The 18893-nt window shown below is 42.3% G+C and overlaps 1 protein-coding gene and 2 non-coding genes across 3 annotated transcripts in view; all 3 read right to left on the reverse strand.

Moving 5' to 3' along the window:
* LOC139160134 (carnitine O-acetyltransferase-like) overlaps positions 1-18893 on the reverse strand; it is a 76010-nt gene that overhangs the window by 40589 nt on the left and 16528 nt on the right. The window contains exon 3 of the mRNA XM_070737692.1: positions 11353-11471. Coding sequence (XP_070593793.1) covers positions 11353-11471 — 119 coding nt within the window. The remainder of the gene's footprint in view (positions 1-11352; positions 11472-18893) is intronic.
* Positions 4125-4196, reverse strand: TRNAC-GCA (transfer RNA cysteine (anticodon GCA)). Its single transcript has one exon. It is a non-coding gene; the product is annotated as a tRNA-Cys (tRNA).
* TRNAC-GCA (transfer RNA cysteine (anticodon GCA)) lies at positions 7724-7796 on the reverse strand. Its single transcript has one exon. It is a non-coding gene; the product is annotated as a tRNA-Cys (tRNA).

Raw genomic sequence — 18893 nt, forward strand, 5'->3', positions numbered from 1 at the left:
AAACATAGAAGTCTGACGGCAGAAAAAGACCTCATGGTCCATCTAGTCTGCCCTTATACTATTTTCTGTATTCTATCTTACAATGGATTATCCCAGGCATGTTTAAATTCAGTTACTGTGGATTTATCCACCACGTCTGCTGGAAGTTTGTTCCAAGGATCCACTACTCTTTCAGTAAAATAATATTTTCTCATGTTGCTTTTGATCTTTCCCCCAACTAACTTCAGATTGTGTCCCCTTGTTCTTGTGTTCACTTTCCTATTAAAAACACTTCCCTCCTGGACCTTATTTAACCCTTTAACATATTTAAATGTTTCGATCATGTCCCCCCTTTTCCTTCTGTCCTCCAGACTATACAGATTGAGTTCATGAAGTCTTTCCTGATAGGTTTTATGCTTAAGACCTTCCACCACTCTTGTAGCCCTTTGGACCCGTTCAATTTTGTCAATATCTTTTTGTAGGTGAGGTCTCCAGAACCTCTCAATCTATTCCCCTGGATGGGGAGTGTTTTCTCAGTTGCACGCTGCTCCGAGTCCGGAAGATAAGGCGGCTGGGTGAGGCAGGGCGGCTGCTTGGGTTATTGTTGTCCTCAGCGGCTACCAAATAGCCATGAATGGTGTGGTGAACCTGCTGCTGGACAAGGAGGAGTATCCTTTGCCGCTGGGCAAAAGCCTCAAAGAGCACCCTAAAGCCTCCTTCCACACCATTCGCTGTGAGTGCCCAGCACAGGTTGCGCTTATGGGCCAGGTCGGCGACCCCAAAACATCGGCTTGATTAAGCTGGCCTAGCTCCGTGTCAAAAGAGGGCCTTAACTATGGTAGCCTATGCCTGCCTAACCGAAAACAGGTTCCCCTGGGTTCAGTGTGACTTACTCCCAGGTAAGTGGGTAGAGCAGCCTTCCCCAGTCAATAGTTTGCTTGCAGCTTAAAATAAGTAAAATAATAAATATTAACACCAAAATTCCATTGGAGCCTAGATTAGAGAGTTGGGGGCACATGAAATGTTTACTTAGAACATTAATAGAGCCATGCTGAATCAGGCCAAAGCCCATCGATTCCAGCATTCTGTGTCCCACAGTGGTCCACCAATTGTCCATGGGGATCTTGAGCAGAAAGAGAAGGCAAAACCCTCCCTTTCTCTTGACCCCCAACAAATGGTACTCAAGAGAATCCTGTCTGCCTCAACCAACATAGAGGCGGCACATGGACATCCGTCAACCAACATAGAGGCGGCACATGGACATCCGTTTCAACAACCACCGTTACACTTGGCATCTATGAATCTGTCTAATCCTGCTTTGAAGCTATCAAGGCTGACAGCTGTCATGACGTCTTCTGGAAGGGAATTCCATAAACCAAGGACCCTCTGGGTGAAGAAATATTTCCCTTTATTTGTCCTTGCTTTCTTACCTATGAGCTTTAGGGAGTGCCCCCTCGTCCTAGTATTGTGTGATAGAGAAAAGAATTTTTCTCTATCCACCTTTTCTATCCCATGCATGATTTTATACACTTCGATTAAGTCACCCCTTAAACGCCGTCTTTCAAGGCTGAAGAGACTAAGGCGTTGCAAACTGGTATCATAAGGGAGGTGCTCCATTTCCTTGATCATTCTTGCTTCTTCCTGGGAATGTGCGTAACACAAAAGAATTGAGAAGCACAGATTCTGTCCATAACAACTGTGGCAAGAATAATATTTGCGCAATATTGGAAAAATGAAAATGTACCGGCGGAGGAAGATATAATAGAGAAAATAATAGCATGCGGGGAGATGGATAAATTAACATTGGAATTAAAAAATAAGGAAAAGGCAGAATGTTATGAATATTGGGGCATGTTCCACTGCTGGTTGGAGAAAAGGAAAAAGTAACAAATGTACAGTTAGTATTAGGAGTGAAAGAGAAAAAATGGATATTTCTTGCTGATAATGGGTTAAGGAAAAACAGATACGGAAGTAAGATCAATGTACTGTATATGATTTGATATGTTAAAAATAGCTATGTAATAGGTTGTGAGCACAACAAGAAATTTTTTATTTCTATTTATTAGATTTGTATGCCCCCCCTCTCCGAAGACTCGGGGCGGCTCACAACAATAATAAAAAACAATATTATAGCAAAACAAATCTAATATTAAAGAAGAAGCATATAAAACCCTATCATATTTAAAAATCAAACAACACATACATACCAAACATAAAATATAAAGAGCCTGGGGGATGCAAAACACATTTGCTATACAAATGTCTAATGTTTTTAAATGTCTTTTGTGTTATGTATATATGTGTATAAATAAAATTTTCTATTAAAAAAAAAGAAAATAATTGAGAAGTACTGCTCTATGGAAAGGTAAGGATGGTGATCACTAAACGTCTATGGAGATTCTCAGTCATCCAATTCATAGTTCAACTTCAGCTCTGAGCAAGAGGAAGCTTCTTGAATGAAAAGTGAAACGCTTTCAAAGCAAAATCAGGAAGTCCAATTGCCTCTTGGAAAAAAAAGCATATTTGGCATAAGGACGGTGAGCGCCATCTCTGCCTTTCTTCACACATAAACAGAAAAGGCTGGGTGATAATACTGAATTACACGTGCAAGTAAACCACCGAATAGCGAGCACCGGTAATGACCTGCTGCCCGCATGGGAGGGAATACCAACAAGGGTAGAAACATAGAAACATAGAAGACTGACGGCAGAAAAAGACCCCATGGTCCATCTAGTCTGCCCTTTTACTATTTCCTGTATTTTATCTTACAATGGATATATGTTTATCCCAGGCATGTTTAAATTCGGTTACTGTGGATTTACCAACCACGTCTGCTGGAAGTTTGTTCCAAGGATCTACTACTCTTTCAGTAAAATAATACTTTCTCATGTTGCCTTTGATCTTTCCCCCAACTAACTTCAGATTGTGTCCCCTTGTTCTTGTGTTCACTTTCCTGTTAAAAACACTTCCCTCCTGAACCCTATTTAACCCTTTAACATATTTAAATGTTTTGATCATGTCCCCCCTTTTCCTTCTGTCTTCCAGACTATACTAGTAAGTTTAGTAGTAGTAAGTTTATGCACTATTTATTGAATACTTAATAGTTTTTTTAATTGTCATTCCTTCTCTAGTACCTTAGTATGATCCTTAATTACTTTTAAAATAGGAAATAATCAAATAATTTGTTTTTACCCGTAAACGCTTTAATCATTATCTAGAACCGAACTTTTAGAGCAATTAAAGAAAATTGAGCTACTTGCCTAATCTGTTATCATACTGAACCTTGTGGGTTCAGTACAAAACCTTAAAATGTTACTGCGCTCCTCAACAAATAATGCTGTCGATCATTTGTCGTTTTTTGTGGCTACTCAAATAATGTGACTAAATCAACTGAAAAAGAGTCCAAGCACCTCTTTGAAAATTTTATCTTGGTCGGTAAGCCACTCCCACCCAGTCACATGACCTTCAAGCCAACCCCCAGTCACATGATTGTCAAGCCACTCCCACCCGATCACATGACCATCAAGCCACACCCACCCAATAAGCCATGCCCACAGTGTGGTAGTAAAATTTTTGCAGCCCTTCAAGATTGGCCATTGATCGGTGGCTGGAAATGGTGTTTTTCACCTGGACCTTAAAGGAAAGAGGATAACTCTTTGACGATGCTTTGACGAGAAGAGTCTGGCAAGGACTCTGCTCATTTGCTTTTAATCTTCTGGCAACTTTGTCTAGCTTCTCCTTGTTGTGAGGCTCAAAACATCTTCCAAGGCTTCCTAAGACTCTGGAGAAAGGGACGGTGAGGAGCAAGTTGTCCAATTCCCTTCCACATTGAGATGGTGAGTCTTCTCTTCATTGCTTTTACAACTAGGAGATATCCACAGCCTTGGCTTCGTCAGGAAGGGTTTCAGGCTGCCTCCGTTAGTTTTAACATTGATTCCCTTTGTCCCTTAGTGCACGGGTCCCTGATCCCCAATCCGTGGACCGACACCAGTAAATCACTGCAGTTTACAAGTTAGTAACCTGCTTGTTAAGTGAATCTGGTTTCTCCATTAACTTGCTTGTCACAGAAAGGGATCACATGATCCCAGAACACCTCTGGAGAAAGGAGTAAATGGTTCAAGCCATTTTAGTGGGGGGCAAAAATAAGGGGGCACCCGGACTTGAACCAGGGACCTCTTGATCTGCAGTCAAATGCTCTACCGCTGAGCTATACCCCCAGCACATAGAGAAGCCTCACCTGAGCTCTAATTTTGAGTACTGGTTATACTACAGGTTTCTCTTCCCTAAACTTATGAGTAATCGTTTTCAAATGTTACACCTGTAATTCTGCAACAATTTTCCCGGAGCAGAACAATCCGCTGGGATATAGTTTGGGAGAGTCTGAAAAACACCATCAGAACTTCTAATCTTCAAATAAAAAAAAGGGTCCTAACTTTCCATGGATTTTTCTCTCTTGCAGGAAGATAAGGATGCTGAGCTTCGCTTCTGCCAACAATGTCCTTCTTCAGATATACACTGAAAGGCCTGGCTGGTGTTGAATTACACCTGCAACCAAGATCCTCGATAGGGAGCATCATCAAAAGATGATAGCATTTTCCACCCCGGTCTTAAATAAAGAAAATTAACAGCAATAGCACATAAACTAACCCTGTTTTCCCCAAAATAAAGACATCCCCTGATAATAAGCCCTATTGGGCTTTTGAGTGCTTGGCAATAAGGTCAAGCGCTTATTTCATAAGGTCAAGCACTTATATTAAATATAAGACACAGTTTTATTTTTGGAGAAACACCTTTTAAAAGCCAGGGTAGCACAGTGGTTAGAGTGCAGCATTGCAGGCTACTTCAGCTAGCTGTAGTTCAGCAGTTCAAATCTCACCACTGGGTCATGGTTGACTCAGCCTTCCATCCTTCCGAGGCGGGTAAAATGAGGACCCAGATTGTTGGGGGCAATAGGCCGATTCTGTAAACTGCTTAGAGAGGGCTGTAAAAGCACTATGAAGCAGTATATACCGGTAAGTTTAAATGCTACTGATATATATGGCTTCATAGGGCTTTACAGCCCTCTCTGAGCGATTTACAGAGTTATCATGTTGTCCCCAACAATCTGATTCCTCATTTTATCAAAGGATGGAAGGCTGAGTCAACCATGAGCCTGTCAAGATTGAACTGCTGGCAGTGGGCAGAGTTAGCCTGCAATACTGCACTCTAACCACTGCGCCACCCTCCCACGGCTCTTCTAATGCTTTGATGATGCTCAAAGAGGGGATGGGAAAGACACTGCTTATGGAGAAATCTTTTCACCTTCTAGTAACTTTCTCCAGCGTCTCCTAAGCCGCACAAAAAATGAAGCACCCAAAAAATGTGAAAGAGAAAAAAAAATTCCCAGGTTGCCTGCTGCTCTGGAGGAAATTTATGCTGGCTGGATAATTTTGGGAGTTGAAGTCCACAGGTGGCCAAGTTTGGAGACCTCTGGTCTAAACAGAGGAAAGTAAATTTCACAACACATTCCCTGCTGTTTAAAAGTCCTCCGTGTTTTCTTTAGATCTCTGTTCTTGATATGTTGCTGCGATAAAGATTCTAATTGTTTTAGTTCGTTTGTTAATTGTAAGTACTCTAATTTCTTTTCCTTATTATGTTTTGCTGTATAAGATATTGTTAAACCTCTTATATACGCTTTAACTGTGTCCCATAAATTCTGTGGAGTAGTGTCTGATGTTTTATTAATTTCAAAAAATATTTTTAATTCCTTTTCAATCCAATCCTTATATTTCTTATCAACCAACCCTCACATCCAAATAGTTTAAATCAGAAATATATTCCTTCTTTCCCAAGAAGTGGGTGTAGACGAGAATGGCATCTCTTGCTTGGCAAGCAACCAACGCCTACCCCCAATAACTAAGAATGACAAATTAAGACCTTAGTCTTGGAGAACAGTCTCAATATTTACAGTGTCTCCCTAAAAATAAGACCCTTTACATTTTTTTGATCGCCGAAATAAGCGCTTGGCCTTATTTTCGGGGAGGTCTCATAATTTCAGGGTGCGTGGAGCAAGATTGGACTCCTCTTGCCGTCTTACCTGATTTCCAATTCTGTCTCCTTAACTCTAACCGGAGGAAATGGCAAGGACCAGATATGCAGGTGTTTAAATATTTTTTTGGAGGGTTTATTTTCGGGGGCTGGCTTATTATCTGGGAATGGCTTATTTTTGAGGAAACACGGTATTTTCCACTGATTTTGGTGGCATAGAACAGGGTTCCCCAATTTGTTTGTTTGTTTGTTTATTTATTGGATTTGTATGCTGCCCCTCTCCGTAGACTCGTCTGTGGACTGGCACCACGCTGCGGCACGCCAGAAACCAGGCCTCACAAACATGCAAAGCCCCATCCATGGGATGCAGGCAGCACGTGAAACCACAACCCCTCCACTCCATTGAAAAACCCCTCTCTGTGGAACTAGTCCCTAGTGCTCAAGAGGCCTGTAGAGATTCTCAGTCATCTAGGTCAGTGTTTCCCACCCTTGGCCACTTGAAGATATTTGGACTTCAACTCCCGGAATTCCCCAGCCAGCGAATGCTGGCTGGGGAATTCTGGGACTTGAAGTCCAGATATCTTCAAGTGGCCACGGTTGGGAAACACTGATCTAGGTCATAGATGTCCCAAAGGTGCTTTTTTCAGGAGGCAACTGGACTTCCTTGTTTTTTTTCCTTTGAAGATGTTTCGCTTCTCATCCAAGAAATTTCTTCAGCTCTGACAGGATAGTGGGGACCAGAAAGGTTTATATTTGTTGCAGACAGATGGCAATTTCCATCCTTTTGTGTGTGTGTGTGTGTGTGTGTGTGTGTGTGTGTGTGTGTGTGTGAGAAGCACTTGGAGGTTTATCTCTGTCCTCAAGGTCACCTGAATAGTGCTCCCGGTTCCTGTAATCTGCAATTTTTCCCTCTGGAAATCCATTCCTACTCCCACACCCACTCAAAGGGTATTCATCCCAAATTGTATAGCTAAAAGTCTGTAGAGATTCTTAGTCATCTAGGTCAGTGTTTCCCAACCTTGGCCACTTGAAGATATCTGGACTTCAACTCCCAGAATTCCGGGAGTTGAAGTCCAAAGATCTTCAAGTGGCCAAGGTTGGCAAACACTGATCTAGGTCATGGTTGTCCCACAGGTGCTCCAACAATCCTGTAAATTGGGTGTCAAACTCAAGGCCCTGGGGGCAGATTTGGCCCATAGGGTGCTTAGATCTGGCCCATTTCAGCCATCCTGGAAACAGTGAAGGCCTGGCCCACAGTACCTCTGCCAGCAAAAACAGAGCCCAGGAGGGCTGTGTGAGGCCCTCCGGAGCTCAGGTCTTTGCTGGCAGAAGGCCGCAGGAGGCGTTACAGCCAAAAATGCAGCTCGGAAACCTATTTTTGCTGACAGAGCACTCGGTTCCCCACAGGTGCCCTTGACATGAGTGACATCAAACTGGGCACAGCTACCCTGGCCACACCCACCCCGGCCTCCGCAACCCTGATGCGGCCCTCAATTTAATCAAGTTTGACACACCTGCTCTAAAAAGATTCAAATATGACCAAGCTGTCTGAAAGGAGTATAAAACTGAGGAAGCTCTTGTATGAGAAGCAAAGCATCTTCAAAAAAAAGAACCCAGAAAGTCCAGTTGCCTCATGAAAAAAGCACCTTTTGGGATAGTCCCCAAAAGGTTGGGGCTGCTGACCTAGAAGTTCAAACACTCCCTTTCCCCCTAAAATAAGGGGCACCCGGACTTGAACCAGGGACCCTCTTGATCTGCAGTCAAATGCTCTACCGCTGAGCTATACCCCCACACTTGTTCCTCTCCAACAATCCAGTTAAGGAGACTCATTAAGCCACACCCCTTTCCAGCAGCTGCCAGCCAGAGGTGTACTTATGGGGAGTGATCTCTGTTCGACTGGCCACCCACGCAAGTTTTAAATTGCCCTTCATCTTACGCCAGGCTCAGCTTGATGTGTCTTTGGATAAAGAGCTCTTCAAACAATGCTCCCCAGCTTCAAAGCAATTTGTGTTCAGTGCGCACTCCAGACCTATTGTCTCTGTTGTGATTCCTGCTGGTGATTGGCTAGTGCCGGTTCACTCCTTTAGTCTGGATTAGTGTGTTGCATTAATAATGAGGACCTCCGTTTCAGAGGTTGGGGCTTGAACCTCATCCTTTGAGGACCTCAGATGACCTCTATAGCAGTGTTTCCCAACCTTGGCAACTTGAAGATATTTGGACTTCAATTCCCAGAATTCCCCAGCCAGCATCTGCTGGCTGGGGAATTCTGGGAGTTGAAGTCCAAATATCTTCAAGTTGCCAAGGTTGGGAAACACTGCTCTATAGGGATCTGTGACAATTTACTGCAACCAACTCAATGCAGGATGACAGTTCCCCTACAATTAAAAAAAATGGAGGAATATGACAATGAAAGAAAGGATGCAAAAGGAGGGGAGAGAATAAAATGTCAATGATAAACATTAAAAAAAATATGTATTGATTTTAAATAACACTGGTCAACACAGAAAAATAATCAGCAAAGGTAATATGTCTGGAGTTTGATGTGCTGATTCCAAAAATATGCTTAGTTTTGCTCTATCACATAAGGTTTCTGGTGTAGAAGCATTTTTGTTATTATGTTATTTCTACATTTTCAATATATGTGGTAATTACTGCTTTCTTAATGTCACCAGTATATTTCCTATACCTTATAATAATGATGCTGCTCCATGGAAACTATACCTGCTGCAGAAAAACTATATGCATTTTTGAAATCAGAACAAAAAATTATTCAGAAAAGTACAAGGTCAATGGCGATGATAACAAAAATTATTTTTGTAGACCTGTGTAATTTAATAGAATTATTAAATTGTCCTCCAGCAAGTTAGGGGTAGTGATTTCTGACAGTCTCAAAATGGGTGAGCAGTGTGGTCGGGCGTAGGAAAAGCAAGTGGCTGCATAGCTAGAGGTATAACAAGCAGGAAGAGGGAGATTGTGATCCTCTTATATAGGAGCGCTGGTGAGACCACATTTGGAGTACTGTGTTCAGTTCTGGGAGACCTCATCTACAAAAAGATATTGACAAAATTGAACGGGTCCAAAGACGGGCTACAGAATGGGTAGAAGGTCTTAAGCATAAAACGTACCAGGAAAAATGAACTCAATCTGTATAGTCTGGAGGACAGAAGGAAAAGGGAGGACATGATCAAAAACATTTAAAGGGTTAAATAAGGTCCAGGAGGGAAGGTGTTTTAATAGGAAAGTGAACACAAGAACAAGGGGACACAATCTGAAGTTAGTTGGGGGGAAAGATCAAAAGCAACATGAGAAAATATTATTTTACTGACAGAGCAGTAGATGCTTGAAACAAACTTCCAGCAGATGTGGTTGGTAAATCCACAGTCACTGAATTTAAACATGCCTGGGATAAACATATATCCATCCTAAGATAAAATACAAAAAATAGTATAAGGGCAGACTAGATGGATCATGAGGTCTTTTTCTGGCCGTCAGTCTTCTACGTTTCTATGTTCTAAGTTGTCCCATGGTAACTTGGCCATGTCTCGCAGTGAGTTTTCTGACTGTGAGAACAATCAACCAAAGGGAACAGCTTTGCCTTCAAGAATTGTGGGAGCTTCATCACTGGAAGCTTTCAAGAAGAGATGGCTACCATATGTCCGAAATGGTGTGGAGGTTAGACTAGATGTCCTCCAAGGTCCCTTCCAATGCTACTATTTTATTCTGTTATCCTATCCTAATTCTTATCCTATACTCTCCGACCCTACCCTATGATTCTATCCCAGGCATGTTTAAATTCAGTTACTGTGGATTTACCAACCACGTCTGCTGGATGTTTGTTCCAAGGATCTACTACTATTTTACTGAAAGAATAGTAGATCCTTGGAACAAACTTCCAGCAGACGTGGTTGGTAAATCCACAGTAACTGAATTTAAACATGCCTGGGATAAACATATATCCATTGTAAGATAAAATACAGGAAATAGTACAAGGGCAGACTAGATGGACCATGAGGTCTTTTTCTGCCGTCAGTCTTCTATGTTTCTATTCTGTTGTGTTGTGTTGTGTTCCATTCCTATTCCTATTCCTCTCCACTGTCAGGATTGGGGCCTACCTGATATAATAATCCAAATTGCAAAGACAAGAATTGTAACTATTGTAATGACTTTAACAATGTAAAACTGCTTAGTCACGTTGAATATGCAGATTGTAATGTAATCTGATTGACTGACAAAAGTATATATACATAATGCACCTTTGCATAGGTGTGGCTTGGCTTGGCGGTATTGTGGCTTAGTATGGTTTAGAGTGGCTTGTGAATTAGTGTGCTTGGGGTGGCTGAAGATTTGTAGCTGAATACTGTAACTGAAAATAGTAGATAGAGAATTGTGAGTATTTTGAATAGTAACTTCTAGAGAGAAATAGCTACAGTGTAAATAGTTAGTGTAGGTTTGCTACAGAAGAAGTAAATATTTTTCCTAAGAAAATGGTCTGAGGTAGGTTGGCGAGCTGCTTTGGCTATCTGGGTGGGCTAGTTTCTGCAAATTTATTTTTATTTATTTATTTTAATCAATTTTTATGCCGCCCTTCTCCTTAGACTCAGGGCGGCTTGCAACATGTTAGCAATAGCACTTTTTAAACAGAGCCAGCCTATTGCCCCCACAGTCCGGGTCCTCATTTTACCCACCTCGGAAGGATGGAAGGCTGAGTCAACCTTGAGCCGATTATGAGATATGAACCGCTGACCTTCAGATCTACAGTCAGCTTCAGTGGCCTGCAGTACAGCACTCTACCTGCGGCGCCACCCCGGCTCCTCCAACGTTACTCCTCCAACGTTACTCCAACATCCACTCCACTCTATTCTATTCAATTGGCTGTGACAAGTTGTCCCATTCCGTTCTACAGATGCCTTAATGTACCTTGGGGACACATGGACATTTTTCTCAAGCCATTCTTTCATCCCTTTTCATTTTAATGATGGGCTAGAGTAGGAATCTCTGATTTGTATGCTTGAAACCAGCTCAATTAAAAAAATAATAAATTCACGGCCATATCTTGAGATGTTGACATGCTACACATGGGCTGATGGGAGCCACAACTGGCTACATTTTTGCCACATGGTAAACCATCAACCATCATTTGGAAACCTAATTGGCCGGCTCACCCAATTTGCTGAACAAACTTCTAAGTCATGTTACAACCACAGAGCCCCTACCATAAAATAAGATGACCCTGAAGATCTTAAAAATAGGCCAATGCATTCCAAAAATGTCCCGTATTTTGTTGGGGGAGGGGGGGGGGGAAGCATATATGGAACATTGGTTAAAATCCCACACCAGATGTCTCACCTCAATTGTCCTCTCCAGTCATTGAAATCCTGCTTGGGCAGGACAACAGCTGGGCTTGAGTGAACTACCAGGGGAAGGTGATTCTCCAAGTAGGCTGTCTGAATCCACCAGTCTCTGATCTAGAATGAATTAGATAAGGTTAGAATATGAATGTCGTCAATCAATCGTCACAATGCGCGGAGGAGTGAGGAAGGTTTATGGCAGGAATCAGCAAGCTGCAGTTCTGGAACCACATGTGGCTCTTTCAACCCTCTGCTGTGGTTCCCTCTCGCCGGCCGACACCACAATTTTGAGAAGAGCTTCAGAGTTTTGGGGTGAGAGGGAAGCAGGGCGTGCCAGGAAGACACTCTATGGTAAGGGGCGGATTTTCTGGTCAGCTCCACAATTGATAGGGCTTTCGGTTAGGACATGCAGAGGAAAAAGGATGTTGTGCTAGGAGGAAACTCTATGATGGGTGAACTGGACTTCCGGTCAGCTCCAGAATTGGAAGGGGAGACTTCCGTTTAGAACAAAAAGGTGTAGAACCAACAGGGCATACACACCCTTGTGTCTTGCTGGAGGAAGGCCATAGAATGGGATGGAGATTACATGGAAACATAGGGAGTATAGAAAAACATCATTCTTTGATGAGTGCGGAGAGGGGCGGCATACAAATCTAATTAATAATAATAATAATAATAATAATAATAATAATAATAATAATAATAATTTCTTGTGTGCAAGTTTCATTAAGAAAAGGTGGTGCATTACTTTCTGGGTGACCCTTGTACAATAATGTAAATATGGGGGTGTATAGGTCAGAATTCCTCTGCACACGGATATAGTAGGGACTGACTTACCAAATAGGGTTTTGCCTTTTGGGTGTAATGAAAAAAAATGCATTTCTTTTATCAGTGTTTTTTCGGTAAGAAGACAAGAGCTGGGCTTTCATGCTGACAGCCCCATAATTAAGGAATAATCCCTTGTGCTCAGGATGGCTCTTTAAAAAATGTTCTTATTTCCGAGTGATTAGAGTAGCTTATCTCGTTTTGTGCTTGTTTATTGTTCGGGTAATGAGTTTTCAGTTGTTTTCCATCATTGAAAAATATCCTGTTATCTGTTTGCTGATGTACACTACTCTGAACTGGCCACATGGGGGCAGCCAACAAATGTTGTTGGTAGATAAATAAAGCCATACATACAGCATATATAATTGAGCAGCAAGAAATTTAAAATATGTGAAAACTTTTTAAGCAATGCATAAAGCCATTTTTTTTTTGCAGAGTGCAAGTTTCTGCATCAAGGAATTTATATTTGCAAATTCCAAGGGGAGGGAATACAAAAAAACATGCCATGTTTTTTGGCTTAAAACATAAAATTGTATACAGCAGAGTGTAAGACGCACCAGAGTGCAAATTTTGGGGGAGGAAAATAGGGGGGGAAATAATCTGCCCATCAGGTATTCACTGTTAGTAATTCAAGCTCTCAATGTGAAAGTTAAAAGAAACAGCTTTCAATCAAAAAGCAAACCCACAAAATACACAGGTTCAACACCAAAGTAACTATGCCAAGAAAAGGGTTCGTTTCCTAACAATAAAAACATTCTAAACAAATGGGCACATAACGCGCTATCATGTGTGTGCAATAAGAAAGAAAAGAGAGGGGGAAAAACAACAAAGTGAAGACAGCAAACTAAAATACAATAATCAGAGGTGAAAGGGATTTTTGCTGGGGCAGAAGGGAAACAAAGAAAAAGGTACCATTTGTTCTGCCCGCGTGTCCCAACTGCCTGTAATTACAGGGTAATTAGTCCAGAAAGACACACACCACACAATAGAACGAAAACCAAAAGTCTTTATCAACAGAAAAGCAGAAAAAACTCCCTTTTCAAATGTCAAAGGTATTTTCTGGTACACACAAGGCACAGGTTAAATGCAATCCAATTTCTCACCCAGTAACTGGGAAATTGAGTCCAATTCCAAAGTCCATAAAGTCCACACACAGTCTTGAACAGGGAAACAGCAAACCACGATCTTGACGAAACTATGAATCAGATAAACTTCCACAAGGCTAAACCAGCACGCTGTTCTTTTTATCTGTAGCACTAATTACAGCAGCCCCACCCAACCACAGGTGGCCTCACTTATCTCCTGTAATAATCCTTCAGTTGTTCTCTCCTATGCATCACTTTACGCATGCGTGGGTCCGTCATAAGTTCTTGTTCAGAATCCAGGGATGATAAGGATGATTGATCTCCTCCTGGTCTGTCTGCCAAACTCCCCTCTTCCCTGCCACTCACGTTTCCTTCGTCAGAGGAGCCTTCGTTGGGAGATTCTATCGGGAGCAAAACAGGCCTGTGGCATATGGATGTTTCCCCCACATCCATCTCCACATTCCTTGGGGCAGGAGCTGGGCCAGAGCCAACCACAACACCATTTAAACAAACATAACACCTTTTCCCAAAGTCCAGACATAAAGAGGGGACTATATCAACATTCATCTGGCTAGTCCTTAGTCTGGTCAGCTTCAGCACATTAGTTTGCTGTTTTTTTGAGTGCATGTGCTTGCTTTTTATCCCCTGGTTGGGGATAAAATATAAAATATGGGGTTTTTAAAATATTTAAATATTTTTAAATTTGTCTGTTTACTTATGATTTGTTTCTACATGTTGTGAGCCGCCCCGAGTCTTTGGAGAGGGGCGGCATACAAATCTAAGTAATAAATAAATAAAATAAATAAAAAACAGTTTCTAAAACACTTCATTTTCCCCTCTCTCTTCAGAGAGGGAAACAATGAGAAAAGTAGGCAAAGGGAAGATTGCTTAGCTAGCAAAGCACAGAAGATTGCTTCACTCTTTAGCACCGTGTTAGGGCTGAAAAAAGGCTCAGCTGAATGTCGGTGGGAGAAGCAATGAAAAAAGCAGGCAAAGGAATAATAATAATAATAATAATAATAATAATAATAATAATAATAATAATAATTTATTAGACTTGTATGCAGCCCCTCTCAGAAAGTCGCTTAGCTAGCAAAGCACAGGAAGATCATGTTAGCACTTTGTTAAGGATGAAAAAACATCTTAGTAAAAGCTACATTTGCAGTATAAGGCGCACTCAAATTTTCAGCCTCTTTTAGTGTGGAAAAGGATGTGTCTTAAACTCCAAAAATAGGATAAACTGCATCAACTGAATTTTTGCATTAGTGCCACATCCAGCTGGGATAATTAATAAAGTCGGTCAGGCATGGATTGAACATTCTACTTTCCCGCTGAAAGGAATGTCCAGCTTCAGTGGACCAAAACAAGAGAAAGCTTTAATATTTTTCCTCCAAAATATTAATTATCAGCTCCCCACTGACGCAAAGGGTCATTAAAACAACAAGGACAAGAACACTGAAAACAAGGTCTAGTAAGATTATCATGTTTGCTTTTTTCCACACTTGGAGGTCCAATGGTCTAATTCAAATTAGACAACCCGTGACTCATTGTTTCAGAGATATTTCCTTATTTAAACAGAGGAACAAAAATGACCGAAGCTAGGCAAAAAAAAAAGCAGTAACAGAAGGAGCAACTTTTAATGGTCAACGTTTTTCATGTTTTAATGTTCTAATTGCTTTATATTGCTGTTTCATGATGTTATAAGCCAGCCACAGATGCATTCCACAGTGCAATAGGTGGCAAATAAATATAAGAAATAAATGAACTTTGGACTTCCCACTGGCTTCTCCATTGATTTTCCTTGTGGGAAGCCAGCAAGGAACTAGCGTGGATAAAAATAGATGGTTTTTTATTTAAATCAGATTTTTTTTATTTAAATCAGATTTTTTTATTTAAATCAGTTTTTAAAATTTTAATAGAACTTTTTATTATCAAATTTATTTTAATAAAAGACCAACGAATGTGTTTAGAATAAATTATTGATTGAGTGAATGTTAGCTGAATCTTTTAATTTTTAGGATGTTTTTAAGTTTTTTAATAAATTATTATTAATTGGATCAAATTGTTTTATTATGTATTCCTTGTTTCTTGTGAGCGGCCCTGAGTCCACAGAGAGGGGCAAGCATGCAAATCCAATAAATAAATAAAATAATAAATAAATAAATAAAATCTATCTAAAGATAGTTTGTTAATAATTTAGTTTATTCAGCATGAAACAGAGCTTAGTTATGTAGCATGTGGTTATATATATTCTGCAATATTGGGACCGTCGGCGAGTCAACAGCGGGTCAGAGGTGGAGTTGCTGCGGGACAGAGATGACAGTTGCTCTTTAAAAATTATGATTTAAATTAAGCCTTTTTACTAGTGATTTAAATTAACTTGATTTAAATCAAACCCACCCTGCAGGGAGTACTGAAAATAACAAACACATGACTGCAGCTTACTGTAGTAGTACGATAGACCTGTAGCACTGAAGCAGCCACAACTTTGCCAAGTTCCCATCCCAAGGGGGTCCTAGGTCCTGGGTCTTTTATAACCCATTTGAGATCCGTTGATTCAAAAATTTAGAGCCCATCTGAGATCTGTTGATTCAAAAATTGTTGCCCTATGATGCACCGTCTCAACCAATTGAAGATTATAATTAATCACTGGGGAACAGTTTGTAACAATTTCTGTTGAGTTTGATTTTTGAGCGCTAAGCTGATTGGCAGGAAGGTCAGGGGGACACCTCCACTGTAAACACCTGATTGGTTGGATTATAAAAATATGTTCCAAAGCACCAGAATACAAGCTTTAGTTCCTAACACCATGAAATATTGGTCTTAGCCGACCCTTGTGAAATGGTCATTCAACCCCCTAAAGCAGAGGTTCTCAACCTTTCCAATGCCGCAACCCCTTAATACAGTTCCTCATGTTGTGGTGACCCCCAGCCATAAGTCTACCGCCAATTCTCCCAATAGAGTTTTAAGCTGATTGGCAGGAAGATCAGAGGGACACCCATACTGTAAACGCCTGATTGGTCGGAATGTAAAAATATGTTCCAAGGCACCAGAATAGAAGCTTTAATTGCTAACACCATGGAAAATTTGTCTTTTCCCCCATGGTCTTAGGTGACCCCTGTAAAACGGTCATTCGACCCCCAAAGGGGTCCCGACCCCTAGGTTGAGAACCACTGGTCTAGACCAGGGGTCTCCAACCGCCGGTCCGCGGACCGGCACCGGGCCGTTGGGGGTTTTCAGCCGGTCCGCGGCGCCAGGGCCCCCTCGGCCTTTCCGCGCTGCCCACCGCCCGCCCGATTTGCCCCCTCTGCTCCTCTGCCACCTCCTGCCTTTCACCGCAGCTCCTCCCGCACCCGGAACGCACGCCCTGCCCGCCTCACATTTGCCGAGAGGACTTTCGCCCCGGGCTCTCAGCAAGGGGGCTGCATGAGAGGCGGGGCCGGCGGAAGGTGATATTCAATGTCGGGGGCGCACGGGCGGTTTTGCGCGCGCTCCCTATCTCCCTGCTAGCCCACTCGGAATACTGTATTCAAAATAAGAAAAGCCTTCGCCGGCAAAGGCTTTTCTTATTTTGAATACGTATTCCGAGTGGGCTAGCAGGGAGATAGGGAGCGCGCGCAAAACCGCCCGTGCGCCCCCGACATTGAATATCACCTTCCGCCGGCCCCGCCTCTCATGCAAACCCCCTTGCTGAGAGCCCGGGGCGAAAGTCCTCTCGGCAAATGTGAGGCGGGCAGGGCGTGCGCGCGTCACCGCTGAGAAGAACGGAGAGAGAACGAGAGTGAGTGAAAGCAACAGACAGCAAGATAGAGAGAAAGTGAGAAAGAGAGAGTGAGAGAAAGGGGGGGAGAGAAAGAGATAGCAAGAGAGAGAGAACAAGAGAGAGAAAGAGCGTGAGAAACAAAACAAGAGAGAAAGAGTGAGAGAGAGAGAAAGCAAAAGAGACAGAAAGAAAACAAGAGAGAGAAAGTGAGAAGAAGAGAGAGAAAGAGGGGGAGAGAGAGAGAAAGAGAGAGGGGGGAGAGAGAGAAAGAGAGGGAGAAAGAGAGGGAAAGGGGGAGAGATAGCAAGAGAGGGAGAGAGAAAGAGAGAGGGAAAGGGGGAGAGAGGGGGGAGAGAAAGAGGAGATAAAGGAAGAGGAGAGAGAGAAAGGAAGAGAAAGAAAGAAAGAGGGATAGAAAGAGAGAGAGAGTGAGAGATGCTCAGTGAGCCTTTCTTTGAAGTTGCCTTTCTTTCTTTCTTTCTCTTTCTTTCTTTCTTTCTTGCTCTTTTTCTCTCTCTTTTACCTTTCCTTCCTCTATTTCTTTTCTTTCTCCTTCCTACCTTCTTCCCTCCCTCCCTCCAGTCCTTCCTCTCTTACTCTCCCCTTTCATAAGTTTCCTTGCTTCCTTCCTCTGTTCCTGTACCTTCCCTCTTTCCTTCTTTCTTCCTTCCTCCCTTCCTTTCCTCCCTCCATTTCTTGCTTTCCTTTTCCTTCCTCCCTTCTTTCCTCCCTCATTCCCTTCTTTCACTCCTTCCTCTCTTACTCTCCCCTTTCACACCTTTCTTTGCTTCTTTGCACCCTTCTTCTGTTCCTGTACCTTCCCTCTTTCCTTCCTTCCTTCCCACCCTCCGTCCATTCATTCACCCATTCCTCTCTTGATCGCCCCTTTTACGGCGCCGCTGACAGCTAGCTCCCCCCCCCCCACCGGGCCATGGAAAACTGGTCTAGCTGAAAGCCGGTCCCTGGTGCAAAAAAGGTTGGGGACCTCTGGTCTAGACGAACTCCTGAAAAACTTTGCTGGCCAAAACTGGGGGGGGGAAGGGGGCCACAGAACAGACGCACACACAGCTCAACTATTGAGCTGCCCGTGCATATATGTCAACCCCATTGCTCGAACACACACGCATGCCGGTCCTACTACTCGCACAGTTGGGTTTCAAATAGGCTACTGGGGTGTGGGACGCCACTCTGGGCAGTTTACAATATCAGCATGTTGTTCCCAACCATCTGGGTCCCCATTTAATCAGCCTCGGAAGGAACCGATTAGGTCCCACAGAGTTGGCCTTCTCCGGGTCCCATCGACTAAACAATGTCGTTTGGCGGGTCCCAGGGGAAGAGCCTTCTCTGTGGCGGCCCCGACTCTCTGGAACCAGCTCCCCCCGGAGATCAGAACTGCCCCCACCCTCCTTGCCTTTCGTAAACTCCTTAAAACCCACCTTTGTCGCCAGGCATGGGGCAATTGAGATATCTCCCTTGGGCCTATACAATTTATGTATGGTACGTTTGTGTGTATGTCTGTTTAATAACGGGGTTTTTAAAATGTTTTTAAATTATTAGATTTGTCATGAATTGTTTTATTGCTGTTGTGAGCCGCCCCGAGTCTACGGAGAGGGGCGGCATACAAATCTAGTAAGTAAGTAAGTAAGTAAGTAAGTAAGTAAGTAAGTAAGTAAGTAAGTAAGTAAGTAAGTAAGTAAGTAAGTAAGTAAGTAAGTAGATAAGTAGATAAGTAGATAAGTAAATAGATAAGTAAATAGATAAGTAAATAGATAAGTAAATAAATAAGTAAATAAATAAGTAAATAAACAAACAAACAAACAAGTAAATAAATAAATAAATAAAATCGCAGTCTGAGTCAACCTTCAG

This window comes from Erythrolamprus reginae, chromosome 2 (genome assembly GCF_031021105.1).
Source record: "Erythrolamprus reginae isolate rEryReg1 chromosome 2, rEryReg1.hap1, whole genome shotgun sequence".
In the NCBI taxonomy this organism is placed as follows: Eukaryota; Metazoa; Chordata; class Lepidosauria; order Squamata; family Dipsadidae; genus Erythrolamprus; species Erythrolamprus reginae.